The sequence below is a fragment of the Ostrea edulis genome, chromosome 1 (assembly GCF_947568905.1).
Source record: "Ostrea edulis chromosome 1, xbOstEdul1.1, whole genome shotgun sequence".
Taxonomy (NCBI): Eukaryota; Metazoa; Mollusca; class Bivalvia; order Ostreida; family Ostreidae; genus Ostrea; species Ostrea edulis.
The window spans coordinates 45,674,341-45,696,402 of record NC_079164.1 but is presented as its reverse complement, the minus strand read 5'-3'; the positions used below and the strand labels follow the sequence as shown (position 1 = coordinate 45,696,402).

Sequence of the window (22,062 nt, the reverse complement as noted above, 5' to 3'; positions counted from 1 at the left end):
TGACTGTGATATACATATTTACCTCTATGCCTCCCCTTCCTGATTGTGATATACATATTTACCTGTATGTCTCCCCTTCCTGACTGTGATATACATATTTACCTGTATGTCTCCCCTTCCTGACTGTGATATACATATTTACATGTATGTCGACTCCCCTGCCCAGAAGGGAGACATATTGTTTTAGTGTGAATTCTTCTTTTTCTTCTTCCACTTCTCATACAAAGTTTGTCTGGAACATAACTTTTTTGTCTTTTGACATAGGCCTTTGATATTTAGTATTTGGGTATTCCATGATAAGACAATGTGTTGCATACCATTTTTGATGACTTTTAATTTTCACCTTTGATATAAAGGTAAAATAATATAATTTTTTGGGGATTTTTTTTTGTCCTGACCATAACTTTTTTGTCTTTTGACAAAGGTTTTTGATATTTGGTTTGTTCACAACACTGTTCCTTGGTTAAAGCACATATACATATTGGTGACTGTTATATACCGTAACTCGTAATTTTCCACTTTAAAGATGATCCTTAAAAATGTTTTCAAAAACAACAACTGGAAAATGGTTGGGGAGACATCAGTTTTAGTGTGCTAAAAGTATTCTTCCTAGTTTTGTTTTGTCATCCATGACCTATGAGACAAATTATACCATATATTGGGTAATTATACAGTATGTGTTTGTCATCCGTGACCTGTAATATGATATTTTAGCTATGTCATCCATGACTTGTAATATGATATTTTAGCTATGTCATCCGTGACCTGTTATATGATATTTTAACCATGTCATCCGTGACCTGTTATGATATTTTAGCTATGTCATCAATGACCTGTTATATGATATTTTAGCTATGTCATCTGTGACCTGTAATATGATATTTTAACCATGTCATCTGTTTCCTGTAATATGATATTTTAGCTATGTCATCCGTGACCTGTTATATGATATTTTAGCTATGTCATCCATGACCTGTTATATGATATTTTAGCTATGTCATCCGTGACCTGTATGCAGAGAATTTCTTCCTGGTGGATCTGAAGTTATCCATGTGCTGGGAACTGTATGGAGATTGTGCCTTTGTGTCCACTGTTTTCCAAAACACATTCCTTCCAAAGAGATCCTGTCCTGGCAACTTAGGATACAAGACTGGAGGTTCTTTATTTAGTTACAGCCACTGTGTATCCACACTTTATTCTTATTGAAATTATACTGTTACAGTTCGGAAGTGCAAAAAATGCATTCAGAACTAAACCTTAATTCAATGCCATTTTTCAGCATTCTCCTTAAGCACATATGCCACCACAAATGGCCTTGACCAGAATAACCTCCAGGGAAATGACCTGGCTTATCTGTACAACTACCTGGGGATTTCTAGTTACCTGTACACGCCCACCTGTAACAGAAGTGATGACAAGTACACACCTAGTACTGATGGATGGAAAAGTGGTTAGTATAGTTATGTGTGCGTTGTTGTTTTTCAATTCTTGTCACAGGGTGTAGAGTATAGCAATGTCAGATGGAAAAGTGTTAAGTATAGTGTTGAAAAATCGGGAAAATTTCATAATCGATAATCGGAAAAACTGTTTCGATCAATGATTGATATAATCGGTATTTACATGTAGTTAATAATGTTTATTATTTTTCGAGTTATTTCTATTTAGTTTTATGGATATGTGCCGTATACACACTAACTGGTGTCACTGAATTCCCAATTTTCAATGTGGAATCCACTCTGACTCTCCCCCGCACATGTCTTGATATAAAAGCGGGAATAACAGTCAGATGAATTTTGGATTAGATATTAATTAGTGTACAAGCGACAATCGATTATGAAAAATAGAATCGATAATCCGAATCGAAGAGCCAAAAACGATCGACAATTGATTGTCGGCGACAATCATTTCATCACTAGTTAAGTACAGTCTTAGTTCTAAATTTATGGCACAGAGTATAGAGATCTAGCACAGATGGATGGAAAAATAGTATGTTATATCATTACTCTGACAAAAGAAAGTGTTATATTCCTTAGTATTAATGATTTAGCAGTGTGAAAAGTCCATTAATGCAGATTAATACTACTTTAATGCAGGACATTTTTTTTACTTGTAATTGATTAGGATGCTATACAAATTTTAGTATTGTCTTGTATTGGGGATTTGTTGATTAGCCACTGTATTTCATGCGTTTGCAATATCATCTTTTGTAGATTGCTCCAGTAATTTAATGTCAGTGTTATTTTTGTAGATTGCTCCAGTAATTTAACGTTGGTGTTGTTTTTAGCTCACCTGAGCTGAAAGCTCAAGTGAGCTTTTCTGATCGCCTGTTGTTCGTCTGTCTGTCCGTCTGTAAACCTTTTACATTTTCGACTTCTTCTCAGGAACTGCTGGGCCAATTTCAACCAAACTTGCCACAAAGCATCCTTGGGTGAAGGGCTTTCAAGTATGTTCAAATGAAGGACCATGTCCCTTTCAAAGGGGAGATAATCACAAAAATGCAAAACTAGGGTGGGGTCATTTAAAAATCTTCTTCTCAAGAACCACTGGGCCAGAAAAGCTGAAATTTACATGAAAGCTTCCTGACATAGTGCAGATTCAAGTTTGTTCAAATCATGGCCCCTGGGGGGTTGGATGGGGCCACAATAGGGGATCAAAGTTCTACATACTAATATATAGGATAAATCTTTAAAAATCTTCTTCTCAAGAACCACCGAGCCAGAAAAGCTGAGATTTACATGAAAGCTTCCTGAGATAATGCAGATTCAAGTTTGTTAAATCATGGCCCCCGGGGTTGGATGGGGCCACAGTAGGGGATCAAAGTTTTTCATACAAATATATAAAAATCTTCTTCCCAAGAACCACTGACCCAGAAAAGCTGATATTTACATGAAAGCTTCCTGACATAATGCAGATTCAAGTTTGTTCAAATCATGGCCCCTGGGGGTATGATGGGGCCACAATAGGGGATCAAAGTTTTACATGCAAATATATAGGAAAAATCTTCTTCTCAAGAACCACTGAGCCAGAAAAGCTGAGATTTACATGAAAGCTTTCTGACATATTTCAGATTTCAGTTTGTTAAAATCATGGCCCCCAGGGGTAGGATGGGGTCACAAGGGGGGGGGGGATCAAAGTTTTACATACAAATATATAGGGAAAATCTTTAAATATAAGCCCAGGTGAGTGATGTGGCCCTTGGGCCTCTTGTTGTAGTTTGCTCCAGTAATTTAACGTCTGTGTTGTTTTTGTAGTTTGTTCCAGTAATTTAACGTCAGTGTTGTTTTTGTAGTTTGTTCCAGTAATTTAATGTCAATGTTGTTTTTGTAGATTGTTCCAGTAATTTAACGTCGTTGTTTTTGTAGATTGTTCCAGTAATTTAACATCGGTGCTGCCAGCGTTAGGTTCTATGATGAACTGTCGGATGGATTCTTCCTGTACCAGTGTGGACTGCTGTATGGAAGTAACAAAACTGGCATCCCGGCATATGAACTTTCACCTTTCCCTGGATGACTGTGATTGGAAGATCAGTTATGGGATGGACAGTTTTCTTGTCAAGCCTAGTGTACTGTACGGTTTTACATTTGATCGGTGGAATGAATTCTGGATGAGAGGAGTATTTAGAATGAGGTAACTAATATTTGAAATAATCACAAAGTCTTCAATTGCAGTAGAATTCATCATGGCCAATTACATTATTACATACACTGTACATGTACATATGTTTGCAGGTTCAAGATCACAGATCTGAGTGGAATAAATAAGTTCAGAATTAGCTTGACCTTCAGTGCATGCTTTGAAAGTGCAGCTGCTTGTGAAATGGAAGTTACCATCCTTGACAATGCTGTGCTGCCTAAGCCCCAGTGTGATCTTGACTTTGGAACCCAAGTAAAAGGCAGGTTCATTTATGTTCTCTGTTAGACACCATTTACTGATCATACATGTATGTAGACATCTAGGCAGGTTCATTTATGTTCTCTGTTGGACACCAGTTACTGATCATACATGTATGTAGACATCGAGGCAGTCATTTTTTAAAACTTCATAAGATACTGTAGAAGTGGAATTTTTTAGTGAGACGCAAATTTAGCGATTTTTCCATATTAAAATGGGTATATAATTATATATATTTGGCGAGAGCTAATTTTAGCCAGTTTATAATTCCAGGAAAGATAACCATTACCTCTGATATGGAATAAATTGTTAGCGATATTCAATTTTTATATTAGCCATCTCATCACTCTTGCTAATAATGCCAAAATTAAATCCTCATTAAAAATTCTGCTTATATGGTATGCAAAACTGGTTTCAGATGTGCTCATTATAGAATTGATAGTGTTACATTCAAAGATTTTATTAAAAAGGAATGATTTAAACATTTCAGACTTTGTTCTTGATAACTGGAAGAGAGACAGGGGATTTACCAGCATGGAAGAACATAGTATTGCCAGATTGGAGGAGGAACTGGGGATGTTTGGTTACTTGCATAAACCAGCAGACATATGTAACAAAACTGCAGGAATCTTTACATCTCCAGCAACTGGATGGACCAATGGTAAATCTCACAGCCCTTAGACCCAAAAATTTTTTTTAATGAAAATTAGTTTGTCAGGCCCACTTTGAAGATTCACTTGAGTTTGCAATGTTTTGAAACTGACTAAACTAAGGAACATGTGCAGAAGAAGACTAGCTATGTTGTTTTTGAAATAAACAAAATGTATACATGTACCAAAAATATATCAATCAAGAAAGGATTTAACCAAGGTTTGAAAAACTGAATTTTTACTTTTTACCTTACAGAGATTCTATACAACTTGGTTATAATAACACCATAATGTATCTAACTGCATTGTACAGACATTATATAAGTAAAACTTTCCTACAGGGAAGTGGCTGATCACATCCTTTTATCTTTACAGATTGTCCCAATGCTTTGCCAATTTCTCTGCCAGTAATTAGTGGCCCCCTGACCTGTAACCTCGGCTCATCCTGTTCAGAGTTGACCTGTTGTGTCTACACTGAACCTTTGTCTAAACATGTGACCACTTTCCTAAAGTTGGACTTCTGCCATGACAAGTTGACTGTTGGTATAGAGAAGTTTTCACAAGAAATAAAACTGAGCACCTACCAGTCCTGGGGTATGCACATGTATATGTAAATAGCATCATTTGAAGAAATGAATATACAAGATAATTTGTTACTTCTGAATATTGTAAGATATATTGTGTAGTCTATGATTTGTAAATTGTCTTGGTTACAGGTCAGCAGCAAACATTGGACTTTAGTGGGATTTTCCAAGTGAAGTATGCCATACAATTCATATTCACAAAATCTGTCTCTCGTACTTTTTGATTTTCATTCTGTGTTTATAGAATTGTACTTTATTCTAAATATTGCGATGTATTTACATACATATATTGCTACATAGTTTTAATATGATGTATTTACATATTACTACATTTGTTATAGTTTCACTCTTGAGGACTTTTCTAACTCCAACCTGTTCCTGGTGAGCTATACAATTGGTGTGTGCTGGCAGGGATCCAGTAACTGTGAGGGCTATGCCATTTTAACAAACATATTGCTCACCAAATCTACAGCACCATGTAATTGGAAGGGAGATTTCGTGGATCCAGGTGTGTACACCATGCTATTCTTTAAAACACATAAAAGTGTGACATTGTTTTATACGAATTAAACTATATATGCTGTATACAGGGTTATTTTCGCCCCATGTTATTTTCGACTTTCTACACTTGCTGGTGGTTTGGCTCCTTTTGAAATTTGCCCAGACACAGTTGTGTTAAAAAAGATATATGAGAAAAGACTGTTTTGCCCTGTCTTAAGTTAACCCACTGACAATGAGGGTGAAAGTAAAATGGGGGTGAATATTTCCCTATATACAGTATTTCTCATGAATATATTTTTTGCAAAAGATGTTTTAGCTTCTTTTGACTTTTTATTGTAATAAGCTGTAGCCCCTTGGGTTAATTACGTGTACTAATGCCACAACCATACAGTGAACGGTCAATGCTTGACAGCACCAGAAACTTTGACAGTGAAGTCATATTTTAAAACATATGAATGCACTATTAGGTTATCATATTTGCAGTTTACAATCCATATTGGATTAACAAATCAGAGCCTAATTAACTTGATCATTTTATTTACTGATGTGCAACATTGAAATATTTTCATGATGATATTGTGAATTTGTAGCCTTCACCTTAACTGGGTGGCAGACAACAAATGGACACACAGACAGTACCCCCTTATCTGACCAGGTATTGCAGGACCTGATGAAGTACCTGCAGATGTCCCAGTACAAGGACGACGACTGTGATACGACAGACTCGCCATATGTCCCAGACAATGGCAACGGATGGAACACAAGTAAGAAAACCAGATTGAAGTCAACATCTGCATACTGAATTCATCGACCTGCATGCCCGGCCTGAGGTTGTCACAATAATTTCAGTATTTAACAAATAGTGTACAGCTTTTCATTTTTATGGGGACAATCAATCATATTTTAGCACTATTAACACAAGTCTTGTGCCTATGTATATATAACCCCCCACATACACATTCACCTCTGATAAATTACATGTACAATCATGCTAGTACTAAGCATTCATCTAAACATTTCACCAAATTCTTTTTAGGGAAAGTACACAGTCACCTGTTGAACTTACCAAAGATGAAATTATTCTCTTGGACTGTAGATACTGTTCTCACAAGGTCTCTACAAGTTTGAATTGATATCTGTACGATTGATTACTGAATTAATTAATTTTTTAGCTTGCCCGTACAACACTAGCCTGGCTACACTTCCCTCAACTGCGTCCTGCCACCTGTCAGACACCTGTACTGGGCTGGAGTGTTGTGTGTCCAGTTCCAAACTGGGCAGGAAATTCAGAGTTGCACTGGATGTTGATCCGTGTACATCAAAGGTATCCGTGGCGATCGACAAATGGAAGTTTTCTGAAATCTCGCAACTTACAATATCGGAGTTGAATACAGGTGTGATGTGAAAAGTTGAATTTACAATATGATATACAATTATGTGGGACAAAAGCCAAATGCCTCCTAACATATGATTGGAAAATTCATTTCCATATGATGTAATAACACATAGAGACAAAAATGGATAAAATTGATATGAATAACATACTGAATTTTTGTTTTGGACATTTGACTTTGCATAATAATTGTTATTGTTCACATGCAAGAAGTACCTAATTTGTAACTCTTTTTCTAATGTATATATTTAATTTTCTTTCAGAGATGTCAAAGAGCGTGTGGCTGCAAGGAGTAGTAAGAATGGAGTATGTACAGCATTGTATTTACTATAGCTGATGAACTCTCTGGCAACATACTTGTATCAGCTTAATAGAGAAAGTTGATTAACATGTTTTAATATATCTTTTTCAGTTTTATCATTGAAAACCTTTGGAGTGCCAATAAATATCTTGTCAACTTGAAGATCAGTATATGCCTGTCTAGTTCTGGAACCTGTGAAATTAACAACTTAGCAATATTAGATAATGCCCTTCTGCCAAAGAAGCAGTGCAACTACGTATCACAACTCCCACCAGGTAAAGTGTGTTCTAACGCTGCCCTCTCATCTCTCCCTCCTCCAGTGTAGGGTGATACCCCTCCCTACAAATTCAAAGTTCTGGTCATTTTTGCCAACATTAAAATTGTTTACGGTGAACAACTATATTCAAAATATGTATGAACTTTATTACATGTAAAATTTTCTAACTATTGTCATGAACATTAGTAATTTGTCATGGTGACCATTTAAACCCCCCCCCCCCCTTTATTACATGAATTTTCACTGTTGAATTCAAAATGAGAGTTAACATGATTGTATTTTGCAGGATTTTCACTTTCTTCGTGGACAGCAAGTCGGGGTTTCAGTGCAGGAGACCGTCTGCCTGCACACACTTCTGCTAAGGTCCAAGATTTCCTTGGTATTCCTCAGTATAGACTGAACACCAGCTGCAGTAGAAATCTGGCTCCATACTCCCCTACATATATTGGATGGGTTGAATGTAGGTTGTCCTCAATATTCTCAATAGATCTTTGAAATTAGGCAGATATTATCATTTGATAGTAATCAGTTCAGTTTACGACAAATATTGTAGCTAAGAGCAACCACTTCATTAGATTGGTTCATGTTGACATGGAAATTTCAATATGACTCTGATTTATTGATTGTTCCTTCATGTATGCAGTGAACAGCAAATGTCGCATTCTTGGACTTCCTTACAACCTGGATCTGTTGACATACTGTGTTGTGGAATCGAGTTGTACCAAAATTGTTTGCTGCACTGATGATTCGGAATTTCAGTCTACCATTACCTGGTCAATTGATATGGATTCTTGCAACCACAGGCTGATAGTGAGCATTGAGGCTTTGAAAACGGAAGTCTCCCTTCTTAACTACAAGTTTGGTAAGAACCAGAAGTATTGATGTCCTGAAAATACTTCCAAACCTTGTTCACTTTAAGAAAAATTGTGTTTTGATAATTCTGTCTTAATTTATCGACTTTTGATTTCAGGAGAGCAGGATGAATTTAGTCTTGCAGGAGTTTATCAACTAAGGTGTGTAATTCATTCATATTAGAGTGTATAAAATTAAACAAATTAGCTAGAGGTATATAGAAATGTTTGCAATTAAGCATTCTACCCGATTCTGCAGTGAATGTATCTAACAAAGTTTTTTTTAGCTATGTAATCCATGACTTGAGTAGTGAGTCACATTACCTTGTGAGCGTCAATGTCAGCATCTGTTATGAACCAAACAACTGTTCCTTATCAGAGGTTATTCTGAAAGATGTCATGTTTCCTAAAGCAGTTTGTAACTTCAAGAGCACTGACTTCAAGCTTCCAGGTACTCAAATGATTGCTGTAGGCCAGTATAAACTTTTTAACTAGTGGAAAGATTATATTTAGAATTGGTGACTGCATAGAAAATGTGATATAATATGATAAAATGCATCATTAATAATTTTTTGTGGACATAAATAAAACTGAGTGTGATGCGAATTGTTAATTTTTGAATTGTTTATGCTGAAGGTTTTGAGTTGTCCACCTGGAGCACAAGCCGTGGTTTTACTCCCGGGTCAGCTCTTCCAGAGCATGGAGTTTTGAGACTGTTGAAGGACTTGGGTCTGGCTATGTACATGAAAGATACATCTTGTAGTCATTCTGATGATCTCTATGTCAACAGCTCTCTGTCTGATGGCTGGAACGATGGTGGGTGAATGAGTTAAAGAATATATTGAATGATAATTTCCAGTATACATATATGTAACTTGAGTACTCCCAGACATTTTGGAAAATATTTTTTTTGAATAATTCTCTGTGAAGTTTGTATTTACATGTTTTATGAATATCCATGAGGTGGCACAATTGGTACTGGATATTTTCAGTTATAATTATTCTGAATTACAGCCTGTGCAATTTCTGTAAACACAAGTCCCCTGCCCTTGGGTATTGTGTGCCACATTCCCTCCACCTGTACCACAGTGCAGTGTTGTGTAGACGCCACCACACCACTAGGACGCTCCTTTACCACTGTCCTAGATCTGGACCCCTGTAGCCACCAACTCACTGTGGGCATCGAGAACTTTGAAATGAAGATATCCCTGTATGACTTTGAATTTGGTAAGAATTACACTGACAACATGTGCATGTACATGTACAAAAGTGTGAAGCTAAATATATTTTTCATAGACTGCACTTTATAATTGATTGTACATTGTGATAGATTGTTGATTGTACATTTCAATTGACTTTACATGATAATAGATTGTACTTTATTATAAAATGTACATTATAATCGATTGTACTTTATGACACATTTACTCTTAATAGTGTTTCATAATACTCATATTTAAAATCTCATTTCAGCAACAGAGCACTTCTATTATTTGAATCATGTGGTCAGAATGAAGTAAGTATTTTGTCATTTATTTATTAGCTACATGTATAAAAGATTTTACTAAAGGAATGAATTTCTAATCAGTGTGTGTTTCTTGGGTAAATAGTGGAAGCATGGAGATACTGTGGTAATATGTAAAATTTGCAGTACATTGACCACACATCTTTTATATTTCATGAAAATGCATGTGTTTTCACATTAAGGACAGTAGAGAATCATGTGATTGTACTCACAATGTGACCTCTGATATGTATTTGCCTCTCTAAGGTACGCAGTATATGACTTGACGTCAGACAGGAAGTATTTGGTGGACTTGAGCATAGCCCTGTGCTTCAGTACGACAGGGCCTTGTGTTCTGGACACAGTTGTCTTGCAGCATGTTGTGCTGCCCAAGAGGGTCTGTCACCTCTATGCTGGCTACACAAAAACCAGTGAGTGTTTTAGTTCACCTCCTTTTTAACTTCCTTCATGTTACAAGAAACTGATATTCAATATATTTGCTAACGGGGTGGTTTGTTTGCTGATCTTTTGGCCATGGACTAAAAAAAACGTGTCTGAAATATATATCTTCATGATTATAAATACTCTTGTCTTTAGATTTCTCATTGGCTGCATGGAAGACGGAGAAGGAGGCGACATCTGCCCTGCTGACTCCTGCCCAGGTCGCTCTTTTACAGGAGGATCTTGGGATAGCTGAGTATATGTCGACTGGTTGCTCTAGACAGTCAGGGAACTACATTCCACACAACTTCTACTGGAGTGATGGTGAGGATATTCGTCATGTGAAATGGCACTTCATCCTAGTACATGTGGTACAGACAGTTATCATAAGCTTATTTCAAAATTGTGTTATTTCTTTTCAGCATGTGGGAAGGTGTCTGGAATGACCCAGTTCACTTCAGCAGACAATATCAACTGCTACCTGGCCTCCAGCTGTACAGCGTTTACCTGCTGTTTGGATGACATGGTCCTGTTGAGGACAGTGGATGTCCGTGTTACCCTCGACAACTGTAACTTCAACCTCAAATTGCAGATAGAAAAGCGCACCGTGGATATCTCTCTCCTCGACTACAAATGGGGTAAAAACTAAATGTCTGGTGCTTCTCGCTGTTGTATGATACTCTTGGTCAGTCAAATATGAATATGGGTGTATAAACAACTTTGTGAGTTTGTTTGGGTTTTTTTTTCCAGGTAATGTGGAAAAGATGGATCTGTTTGGAATTTATGTCATCAGGTACTGAATGTTGCATGCAGTTCTGTTGCAGTAGATACCTTTGGAATATTTTACCAAATGTTTTCAACTTTTTGTGTATGATTGAATATAAATCTTTGACTTGTAATTGCAGTTTTGTGGTGGAGAACCTGTATCGGGAGAGATCGTATCTACTGAGTGCAAACATTAGTCAGTGTTACGAAGACAACCAGGAGTGTGGTGTCAACCATGTTCTCTTCACCAACTCCCTCCTTCCCAAAGCTGTGTGTGACTGGTCATCAGACTTCCGTATTGCCAGTAAGCTTATACATGTTGTAGTATTTGTCAGGTTATTTTTTATACCCCTGCCATAAGATGGCTTGGGCATATAGTGTCACCCTTTTCCATCAATTAATTCAGTTTCCATTCATTGTCTCTGCTAAGGATGCATCATGAGTCAAGTCCTAGTCTAGTTTTTATTAATGGTTCTGGTTGAATAATTTTTGACAGAGTTTTGCTCTGTGTGTGGACTTCAAAAATTTCAAACATTTCATAGTGTTTGCTCTTTGCCTCAGTCATTCAGGGACATTTTGAATTGAAATTCAGGATGTAGATAAGTCATGAGAATATAAAGGTCAAATTGTATATGGGTCAGTATATGGCAGAGTTATGCCCCTGTGACTGAAAATTTTACACTATTCAGTTTCATTTCAATATGATCTCAGTAATACACTGTACATGAACATTTTGAATTAAAGTTTGGGATACAGATAGGCACAGAAAACATGCAGGTCAAGCTCATATTTGGATCTGGCCGAGTAATTTTTGAAAGAATTGAGCCACTTGCACTTTGAAAAATTTCACACACTTCGCAATTTCTGCTAATTTTCTCAGTTATAGATGGATGTTGTAAATGGAAATGTGGAATATAGATTTATCATAAGGTTACACAGTTGAAGTTATGTATGTAGGTCCGTTGAGATAACATTTGTCAGAGTTACGGCCCTTATGCCCCCTTAGGCAGGGGCATTCAAGTCACTCCAGACTCTAGTTTTGCATCTCTTCCAGTGAAATACACTCTATTATGCATGGTTTCATGGTTCCTTATACTTATAGTAAATGTACTCCTTTTATCCAGACTTCTCTCTCCTGACATGGAAAATGGAGAGGAGCTTAGGAGCTGGGGATATTCCTGCTGTGTACCTGCTACAGCTGTTGGAGGAGACAGGCCTGTCTGGGTATATCAAAGAGCCAACATGTGACAAGGCAGCTGGGATATACAGCGGGGCAACTAACGGGTGGACTAAAGGTATCTCCACTTCAGACTCATTCAACTCTGAAATTCGGGTGTAAAACAAAAATTTATAAAAACATTTTAGGGATGAAATGATTATGGATGCAAATTTTAACTGAAGGATTTCTCTTTTAACAGCCTGCAGTGCTAGTGTCACTTTACCGACCTTGAACGCTGACCTAAGCTGTCACTTGGATGACTCTTGCACTGGACTTCAGTGTTGTGTCTATGCCTCTCAGTTAAAGAGAAGTTTTGAAGTCTTATTCAGTATTGATCACTGCACCAGCAGCCTTAGCATTCAGATAGAAAAGATCTTCTATAATCGTACTCTTGTGGGATTTCCATGGGGTGAGAAAGGCCTTAGGATTTATAATGAGAATTTCCATTATGATATAGATTTAAAGATATGTGTATATTAATATGCTTTTGAATTTAATTGTACTTAGTCTATTATTTTTCTTCCTATCTTAGGAGTTGAACAAGAATTCAGGCTTCAAGGCATATATAGAGTGAAGTAAGTAACTTTCTGTTTATTTAAATGGGTTTAACCTTGATTTGATGTTGTAATTTGTAATTTTTGACTTGACTGTAGAGGAGGTTTTGTTGTGCACTGACAATTGTATCATCTTTCACTTCCAACTAAATGGTGAAGTTAGTCTTTGTTTTATAAATATGTAGTAGTGACAAAAGTTGACCTGCTGATTTAGCATTCATTGGTTTTTACAGGTACACAGTCGAGGATTTGCCCTATGGTAGAGCCTACCTCGTGTCAATGCAAGTAATGGACTGCTATCAGTCCGCTGATCCACAGTGTTCATCTGTAGATATATTGACAGTGTTGGAAAATACCATAATACCAAAGGCTTTGTGCAGCTGGGATCACAGCTTTATCAACACTAGTAATATCTCCTTTATTTTTGTCCTTTGTCAACTATTGCTTTCCTTGTTTTCCTTTTGTGATTGAAATTTGCAGCTTGATGGTAAGATGTACATATTGAAATCCATTGCAGACTTCTCGTTGACGGATTGGCTGTCTGACAACAGTCTGGCTGACACTACAGCCCTGTCCAATGAAGACTACAGGCTGGCTCAGCTGTTTGATGAACTCTATGTGTCTCAGTACCTACAGACAACCATGTGTACACCTACCTCAGCCTCAGCTGTCAATGGATGGACTCAGTCTACCGGTAAAACAATTCATATCAATAAAATTGCAGCTCTGTGTATCATATAAATGTTTTTACATTGATATTGTTACACAAGCATTACTGATGTTTGTATCCGTGTAATATACATGTAATAATTTTGATTCAGATTGTTCGAAGACGGTATCAAAACCATCTGTGTCGGAGAGTCTTTGCAACCTTAAGAGTGATTGCATGTCTTCAGAATGCTGTACAGAGATTGATTTCCTCAAAAGATCCTTTCACACATATCTGGACATAGATCCATGTAATTTTGTCATGAATGTTGGCATTGAGAAGTTCACCAGGAATATCTCCCTCTCAGAATATCCATGGGGTATGTAATGTTCATGTGTGGTATTTGAAGATGGGTTTTGGAAAGTTTTCCTAAACTGATATGTGGCAATCCATTAAGTTGTTCATGCATTGATGTAAAGATTTTGTTTATTTAAATAAAAGAAGCATTTTGTTTTTCAGGACAAGTTGAACATCATTGGTTAGCTGGTGTGGTGAGAATGGAGTAAGTATTTTTCTTTTATAAAGTACTTATGTGAATTTATTGAGAAATTCACTGCATTATTAATTTCTTCTTGTGCAGTTTCACTATCGACAACTTGTATGGATCCCGACAATTCCTTCTGAACATGAATATTAGCATGTGTTTTGAATCGTATGGTGATTGCTACAAGAATGTAACTGTCTTTGAAAACACACTGCTGCCAAAGAAACTCTGTCCGTATACTGATAATCCAGGTATGTTTACAGCATAGATATGTAATGTTTATCAAACATCTGAAGCTTATTTCAGGTATCACTGACTGCTGTTTGAATTAAGATAGATTTGCTGTTAATGAATGTCTGCTATTACTTATTTCATATCCATGGGCAAACATTACTGAAGAAGGCATGACTTGGTTAAGTATTGGATGATATATTGTAGGATTTTCACTGAGCGCTTTTAAGAACAACCAGGGTATCCCTGCCGCAGATCCTCTACCTGCCTGGGCCCAAGCTCTGTTACTGGAGGAATTGGATATAGCCCAGTACATGGACACCGCCCAGTGTCAGAGGGGAGCAGGGCTGTATTCCAATACCATGAAGAGTGGCCAAGACACCGGATTCAACCAGAATGCTGTCTCCACTCCACAATGTGAGCGCTTGTTTAATCATTTGTTGAAGACGTGTATGAGATCTTATGATTCTGTGAATAAATTTTTAGAACTCTTTGGCCACTTTCATCATGATCAGTTGTTTTTAGTAGGTATACATGTACTATGTGCACATTTTATGTACATTTGTAATTGTGTATGATTACTGCAGTTTTGAGAATATGTTGAAATATTTCAGTATGCCAGTTAAGTGTGGACTTGGTAGGTAATGCCTTAGAAGCCAGCACGGCTAGCCTGATGACCTGCTATCTGCCCACCTTGTGTACAGCAGTAGACTGTTGTGTAGAAGTTCCAGCTATCAGCACATCCTTCAATGCACATGTGGAAATTGACCCATGCAAATTTATGTTAAGAGTTGGTATAGAAAAATTTAGCTTCAACAAATCCTTGGATCAGTATACATTTGGTGAGTTCTTACTGCACTTTGCTGTTGATATTTCATTCTTCTATGCCTCATCAATCCATTATAAAGGATGAATGGAAATAATATGTTTTGTTTAATGGCATCTTTTCAGGAAAGGATGAAATGTTTTACCTGGCAGGAATACTTAGGCTGATGTAAGATTTCTACAATACAAATGATACAAAAAGCAGTATAATTTTTATTATTATCATTGGTAGTCGTAACTTTAATGAACACTGTGTCTCTTATTCCTAGGTATAATATTCGAGACTTGCCCAATGAGAAGCTGTACGTGGTGACATTGAAGTTGAGTGTCTGCACAGAGAGTTCTGGCTGTGAGGCCAACCACACTATATTTGAAAACATGATGCTGCCCAAGCAGCCATGCTCATGGGATGAAGGCTTTGTCAATACTAGTAAGCATTGTGCGGAAAGGGGAATAACTTTTTATCTTTTTGTTTTACTGTGTTGTGAATTTGATGTTTCCTTAATTTTCTCTTTTTCAATCTTCTTCTTTTTTTAAAATCTATATGCCCCCCCCCCCCCCCTTCTGTTTCATTCTAATATATGTTTGTATCTATGTTATTTTCTCTGTTTTAAACTGATGTGTTTGCTATTTTTCTCTGTTCTGGACTAATTGTATGTATGCTGTTGTCTCTCTGTTTCGGACTAATGTGTATGTATCTAAGCTGTTTTCTCTGTTTCAGACTTTTCAGCTGCTGCTTGGATCAACAATAATGGCTATAGCAGTCCTCTAACGGGTTACCAATCAGCTGAACTAATCAACGAGATGAAGGCAGCCCGGTATCTCCTGGAGACCTCCTGTGATTTAACAGCCTCCACCGGTATCTACTCCAACCCTGTCAACGGATGGAACAAATGTAAGTAGATCTACTCATATTGTCTTGTATAGTGCATTTATACTTATATACTTAGTGTAGCTCTCAGTGACTGTAGAAGCCTTACTTTACACGAGTTCTTAATATGGCAAAATGACTCATGCATGTCAAATGGTGTGCACATGAATTAGCATGTGGTCTGTAAATCAAGAGTTCTTGTTTGTATTTTAGCAACAGAAAATTAAAAGCGAATAAATTTATTTTGTGAATGATGCCTATCGCGAAATTACCTGATAATAGATTCCTTGCGTATATTTAGGAATTAAACTACAGTAGTGATATCAGTTTGAAAATAGTACAACAGGGACTGAAATAACTGGTAGATATCTGCTGCAATTGTGATGTTACAAAAGTTAGAATTGAAGAATGCTGCTTTACTATTTCTATTGTCCTATTTTTAGTTTGTCCTTCTACTGTGAATTTGAATAATTTGACCTCTGAACCTTTGGTTTGTCACCTGGACTACGATTGTACAGGAGTGGATTGCTGTCTACAAGTGGACAAGATTGGGAGAACGCTGAGGGCATTTGTCAGCCTCGACCCCTGCTCACAAATCATGACCATTTCCCTGGAGAGATTTACAATTCAAGTGGATTTACTTAACTATGCTTTTGGTCAGTTGATATTGGAACTTAGCGATACCGTTCCATCTTAATTGTAAAACGGTTACATTTAACTAAAACTAAGGTTATTGTTAGTCTACTGTAATTCTACAGTGCATGTACATATATAACAGAAGAATTTGTGTAAGTTTGAGGTAGAATATACAAAAGAAATGTTTTTAGTATGGAGTAATCTATTTATTATGTATAATGTCACAATTGTGCACATTTCCAGCTCTTTTCTTTCAAATAGCCAAAATCCATTATTCTAAATTGCTTGGCTCAAAAGATAATGGCCTGCATTCATCTACCATGCTCAAATGAATAGATATTTATCGTATCTCTGTATTGCATATGAAAATTGTTTTGTCAACACATGTGGCCATGATTTTCTATTCTGAAAATTTTCTGGACAGTTGAGACTTCTGTCAATTTTTTAGAGAAAGTTCAAGTGCCATGACTTTTGTGGAATGGTATTCAAAAAAAGGAATCTGTACATAGGGGAAAATAAATTGTCATTTTCAGAGTTATTTCCACCTTGAAATCACGGTATCAGAGAAAACTCAAAATATGCTATGTTATTCAGAGCTGAATATGTTGCACCTTCTCTAGTTGTCTATGGATTATGCATTGATTCTGCTGTCTTATCTTTCCAGGCAACACATCCCAATACAGTTTAGTTGGTATGCTGAAAATGAAGTAAGTTCAAATTATGCAGAGTGAAGCTGAAGTTAACACACAATTTGTTTAGAATTTATCACTTTTGTCCATCATTACATTATAATTTCTATAATTAGTTTGAATGTCCGAGACTTGACCTCAAAGAATCAATATGCAGTGGATCTGGATGTGAGTGTTTGCTTTGAGAGCAATGGAAGCTGTGAAGTTTTGGCTTCCGTACTTACTGGTGCTCTTTTGCCTAAACCTACATGTGATTGGTCCACTGGCCTTCAAGGTATGACATCTGTCCATTTTCCTTGAGACTCAGAGGTTTAACTTTACCATGCAAGATAATTGTCATGTGAAAGTAAAGAAAATCTGAAGAGATATGCTATTGTTGTAGGGTTCTCACTGAAGAATTGGTTGGAATTTACTATGAAAGTAAATGGAAGCACGAGTCCTTTGCCTGTGTACCTTCAGAACTTGTTTCTGGAGGAGCGTGGTATTGCTAACTTGATGAAGGAAACCCCCTGCAATCAGGCTACAGATGCAATATACACTGGTGCTAAAGTCGATGGATGGATATCAAGTTAGAATAATTTAGCACTAATCACCTCTTCATTTGCAATTGATCAACATAGTATGATCCTATTCATTTAAATGTACACCTCTTATGAAGAGATTGTTTTATTAGTTTGATATTGCAATATTTTGCAGCCTGTAACCCACGACCAAACTTGCCAGCACTGCCTGCAGGGATCACCTGCAATAATCCAAACACCTGTACTAGCGCCACCTGCTGTATGGAAATCTCCAAACTCAATAAGAGGCAAATCGAGGTCATTGTAGACTTCCATGAGTGTGCCAACTATCTGGACGTGACTATAGAAAGAATACCAATTTCAATATCCCTCCACACATTTGATTACGGTGAGTGAAACACCTTGAAAAATCATCCACTAAATCTTTATTTCCATTAATACTGTAAAATCACTTTTTTTTGGAGGATCTGATTTTCATTGTTTTCATAGCATGATCATAATTTTATATGCATATGCTGCACAAAAATCAAGTCTTCTGCATTTATGTGATTTTTTTTCAATTGCAGAGAATTGCCTATGGAAATATTTCATGTATTTTGGAATTCATTGGTTACAGACAAACTTTTTTCTCTAAGTATTAATTTCTTTTACTCACCTTCTTTCATCCATGATCCATTTAAACTTTGCAGGGACGGAACACAAACTGTCACTGAAGGGTGTTTTTGAAGTAGTGTAAGTACATTATATAATGAAAATTAATTATGTTGACATGATTTATTTAGGGCTTAGTATATTGTTAGCTAGAGTACGTGATTTGAATTGGTTTTTGTGTGTTTTAGGTACACCATTACAAGAAATGTCATTGAGAGAAAGTACTATTTTGACTTGTCTGTGTCTGCTTGTTATGAAACAACAGGATGTGATGAAACTTTTGTGATCTTCAACCAGACTTCCTTTGATATAAAACAGTGCACATACAATGATGGTTTCCTTAACCCCGGTAAGTATATTTTCTTCAATTTTTCTTATGGCAAGTCATTACATACAATACCTAATACTAGTGTAAATGTGTAAAAACATGTAGATATACATGTAAAAATTTCGTTTAAAGCAAAATTTTTTTAATTATAAGGTAATTCCGAACACATTTAAACAGTTTCTAGTGATTGACGTGTCTCATTTTGCTTTAAGCATGATATTTTCTATTAAGCAATCTATATTAATACATATGTACAGTATGTAAACAAAAACATAGCACAAGCCTTGTTTACATAGCCAAGAATTGTGATTGCAGTATCTCACTTGTAACTCAACAACTGACATTCAAATTTTTGCTGACCATTAGAAATACCTTTAAGTTAAGCGTTGCAAATATTAGAAATAAGAAAATAAAATTTTTAGAATTTTCAGTTCAAATCGTGTCCATGCCCCTTTAATGGTTGAAAATCTCTATTTATCCATTATCATGCATAGAAGAAGTGCTAATTCAGTTATTATGTTAAATAGTTCATCAGCTTTGATTGTACCAAATTAAGAAGGTGTGGTACCACTACTCAAAATTTTCATTGATGTTAATTATTGAATATGTGTAAATAAGATTGTGGTGTTAGTAACTTAAAACAGCCTTATGTAGTAATCAAAAAATTGTGATTTCAGTGTAAAATCATCAAGAAAAATCAAAATCCTTGTGGGATAGCCTACAAGTTTAATCCACAAAGCTAATAAGCCTTGTGGGATAGCCTACAAGTTTAATCCACAGAGCTAATAAGATGATGAAATTGAAAGGACAAGGAAAATAGTTCTGTTGTTTTTTTTTTTGCCATAATGATAAAATATGTTTTTTAAATTGTGAGGATGTGTTATTAATTCCCAAGTACACTTAAAAAGTATATTTATATTAAGCATTTATTAACAGTTTATATGAATTAGTGAAACCAGGCAGGTACAATAAATTGCTATCATTAAAATTATTCAAATTTGCAGTAAGAGAGATATTCTATAATTCTCAAAAAATTCTATATACAACATCTTTGACATAGTGCAACTGAATTTGAATGAAGTACAAATTTCTTGAATTTAGAACAAGTTATGTGTAACTAAATTGTTTTATAGCTTTCTCTTTGGCGAGCTGGATGTCCACTCGATCCATCGCTGGAGAAGAAAATATCACAGATACTCAGGCCAATGAACTGCTGTTAGAACTGGGTCTGGATCATTTCTTGTCTAGTCTAGACAGCTGTTCTCTGGATGATTCCATTTTTGGAGCAGCCGATGGAAATGGCTGGAACAATGGTAAGAGTTAATACAAGATGTAGTAATTGAAAACAGAATTCATACCTCAGTGTAGAATTGTGGTTATGTTTGTGAGTAACAGGATTGCTAACTTTTTTGCAAATCAAACTATTTTTTATTTTTTATCAGAGTGCACGAACTTCCCTAATGACACACTATCCAGTATAAACGACACAGATAAAGTGAAATGTCACGTCCCTTCTACGTGTGATCGGGTGTCTTGTTGTGTGTACGTATCACAAGTCCGACGTCATGCCAAGCTGGAGCTGAACATGGACACGTGTAACTATCAGATGGAGGGTGCCATAGACAATCTCAGATATACATATGGACTTTTTGATTATGCCTGGGGTCAGTTTAACTTCATTTGATATGAGAAATTTACAATTTCATTTATTTATATTGTGAAAACTTGCTTGAATTTGTGTATGAAAATGAAATGTGATTAATGACTATTTGTAGCAAAAAGTGAACAAGTGTCTGTACATGGGGTCATACGATGGGGGTAAGTTTCTGTTGTGTGAAGAAATTTGCAAATTGCATGGCTATGATTAAACAAATTGAACATACACTGTATGGCATGTACATTATGTAGTTAGCAAACAGACAAATCAATCAAGTGAATGTTTTTAGTGTTCATAAAACCTAGCTTGTACATATGTAGTGGTTAAAGATGGATTGATTGCTTTGGAATTGCACACTTTTATTGGTTTGTTTAGTATTTGAGTTATAATTCCACTATAGGCATAAGAGAAACTGCCCACATACAAATGTATTTCATCCCTCATATAACATATCCTTGAGTTATCGCAATTCACCTTTGAATTAGAACGCTTTACCCGATATAGTATTGCGTTGAGTGACGACACAATTGAATGAGACGATTGAACAATTTGAATGACATGTTTGATGAAATACAACAAAGAGTTTTCATTGTCCGATTACAGCCCGCCCTCTCTCTCGAGCGAATTCAGTGTAGCTGGAGATCCACCTCTTATAAAAACCTTCGATTTATGGGTCACAAAAAGCTGCGGACGGTTGAGGCCTGAAATCGGTGTATTCTTGTGTTGCTGTCTCATAAACTCAATATTAAAAAATCTTAACATATTTTCCTACTATATACTTGCGTCCAAACATACCTTCAAATATTCATTAAAGCCACACACCACCCGAAAACTCACAGCTTCAAATGATTTCGTTTGTTGAGGTAGCCATGGTAGGTAGCTGGTCAATTCGAACTCTTGCTATTGGTATCTATTCATAAAATCAGTTGTAAGTTATGTATTCGCTCTTCATTTATTATCAACACGAATAATTAATAGAAATTAAAACATTTTTGTACCAGTTTTTGTAAAGGTAAAATAAGCTCTAGATGAACGAAAATGCTACATAAGGACATTAGATGGAGACCGGCCGGCGCGGCCGCTCATGACTAATGAAAGCCTCACTGCCGTGAGTTTAGCTATTTCAATAATTATCATTTAATAGGACTGGGGTGGTATATTATTTAAACAATTTAGCTAAAATATTTGTGGGGTATTAGTACACATCTAGACGCTATTGTGCCAATATGGAAATGAACCGGGATTTGAATTGACTGGCTACCTAACATGTCTACGAACAAAATCATCAAAAGCTGTGATCCGAGTTTTTGGGTCGTATGGGGCTTTAATAAATATTTGAAGGTATGTTTGGACACAAGTATAGTAGGAAAATATGTTAGGAATTTTTTTACTATTAAATTTATGAGACAACAATACAAGAATATAACTTTCTCTTTCTTCCTTTGAAGTTTTTTTTTCATCTAGCATCTGGCCATCATGTTTTCAAATGCTGACTACTCCCGTATAAGGGAATTTGGGCGGACTTATAC

General features: G+C 36.2%; 1 protein-coding gene across 1 annotated transcript in view; it reads left to right on the top strand.

The window, feature by feature from the left end:
- The window catches only part of LOC125654945 (uncharacterized), a 134,535-nt gene that overhangs the window by 73,309 nt on the left and 39,164 nt on the right, over positions 1 to 22,062 (top strand). The window contains exons 103-149 of the mRNA XM_056143349.1: positions 993 to 1,156; positions 1,280 to 1,450; positions 3,363 to 3,627; positions 3,729 to 3,892; positions 4,382 to 4,552; positions 4,917 to 5,135; positions 5,258 to 5,300; positions 5,467 to 5,633; positions 6,217 to 6,390; positions 6,799 to 7,020; positions 7,283 to 7,325; positions 7,432 to 7,595; positions 7,884 to 8,057; positions 8,241 to 8,459; positions 8,568 to 8,610; positions 8,736 to 8,899; positions 9,085 to 9,264; positions 9,463 to 9,675; positions 9,922 to 9,964; positions 10,220 to 10,383; positions 10,550 to 10,717; positions 10,816 to 11,031; positions 11,144 to 11,186; positions 11,299 to 11,462; positions 12,283 to 12,453; positions 12,577 to 12,786; positions 12,910 to 12,952; positions 13,165 to 13,337; positions 13,449 to 13,625; positions 13,753 to 13,959; positions 14,100 to 14,142; positions 14,221 to 14,375; positions 14,563 to 14,772; positions 14,970 to 15,197; positions 15,307 to 15,349; positions 15,450 to 15,610; positions 15,902 to 16,075; positions 16,495 to 16,707; positions 17,352 to 17,394; positions 17,493 to 17,650; positions 17,759 to 17,944; positions 18,073 to 18,285; positions 18,587 to 18,629; positions 18,737 to 18,897; positions 20,010 to 20,189; positions 20,319 to 20,540; positions 20,652 to 20,694. Coding sequence (XP_055999324.1) covers positions 993 to 1,156; positions 1,280 to 1,450; positions 3,363 to 3,627; positions 3,729 to 3,892; positions 4,382 to 4,552; positions 4,917 to 5,135; positions 5,258 to 5,300; positions 5,467 to 5,633; positions 6,217 to 6,390; positions 6,799 to 7,020; positions 7,283 to 7,325; positions 7,432 to 7,595; positions 7,884 to 8,057; positions 8,241 to 8,459; positions 8,568 to 8,610; positions 8,736 to 8,899; positions 9,085 to 9,264; positions 9,463 to 9,675; positions 9,922 to 9,964; positions 10,220 to 10,383; positions 10,550 to 10,717; positions 10,816 to 11,031; positions 11,144 to 11,186; positions 11,299 to 11,462; positions 12,283 to 12,453; positions 12,577 to 12,786; positions 12,910 to 12,952; positions 13,165 to 13,337; positions 13,449 to 13,625; positions 13,753 to 13,959; positions 14,100 to 14,142; positions 14,221 to 14,375; positions 14,563 to 14,772; positions 14,970 to 15,197; positions 15,307 to 15,349; positions 15,450 to 15,610; positions 15,902 to 16,075; positions 16,495 to 16,707; positions 17,352 to 17,394; positions 17,493 to 17,650; positions 17,759 to 17,944; positions 18,073 to 18,285; positions 18,587 to 18,629; positions 18,737 to 18,897; positions 20,010 to 20,189; positions 20,319 to 20,540; positions 20,652 to 20,694 — 7,215 coding nt within the window. The remainder of the gene's footprint in view (positions 1 to 992; positions 1,157 to 1,279; positions 1,451 to 3,362; positions 3,628 to 3,728; positions 3,893 to 4,381; positions 4,553 to 4,916; positions 5,136 to 5,257; positions 5,301 to 5,466; positions 5,634 to 6,216; positions 6,391 to 6,798; positions 7,021 to 7,282; positions 7,326 to 7,431; positions 7,596 to 7,883; positions 8,058 to 8,240; positions 8,460 to 8,567; positions 8,611 to 8,735; positions 8,900 to 9,084; positions 9,265 to 9,462; positions 9,676 to 9,921; positions 9,965 to 10,219; positions 10,384 to 10,549; positions 10,718 to 10,815; positions 11,032 to 11,143; positions 11,187 to 11,298; positions 11,463 to 12,282; positions 12,454 to 12,576; positions 12,787 to 12,909; positions 12,953 to 13,164; positions 13,338 to 13,448; positions 13,626 to 13,752; positions 13,960 to 14,099; positions 14,143 to 14,220; positions 14,376 to 14,562; positions 14,773 to 14,969; positions 15,198 to 15,306; positions 15,350 to 15,449; positions 15,611 to 15,901; positions 16,076 to 16,494; positions 16,708 to 17,351; positions 17,395 to 17,492; positions 17,651 to 17,758; positions 17,945 to 18,072; positions 18,286 to 18,586; positions 18,630 to 18,736; positions 18,898 to 20,009; positions 20,190 to 20,318; positions 20,541 to 20,651; positions 20,695 to 22,062) is intronic.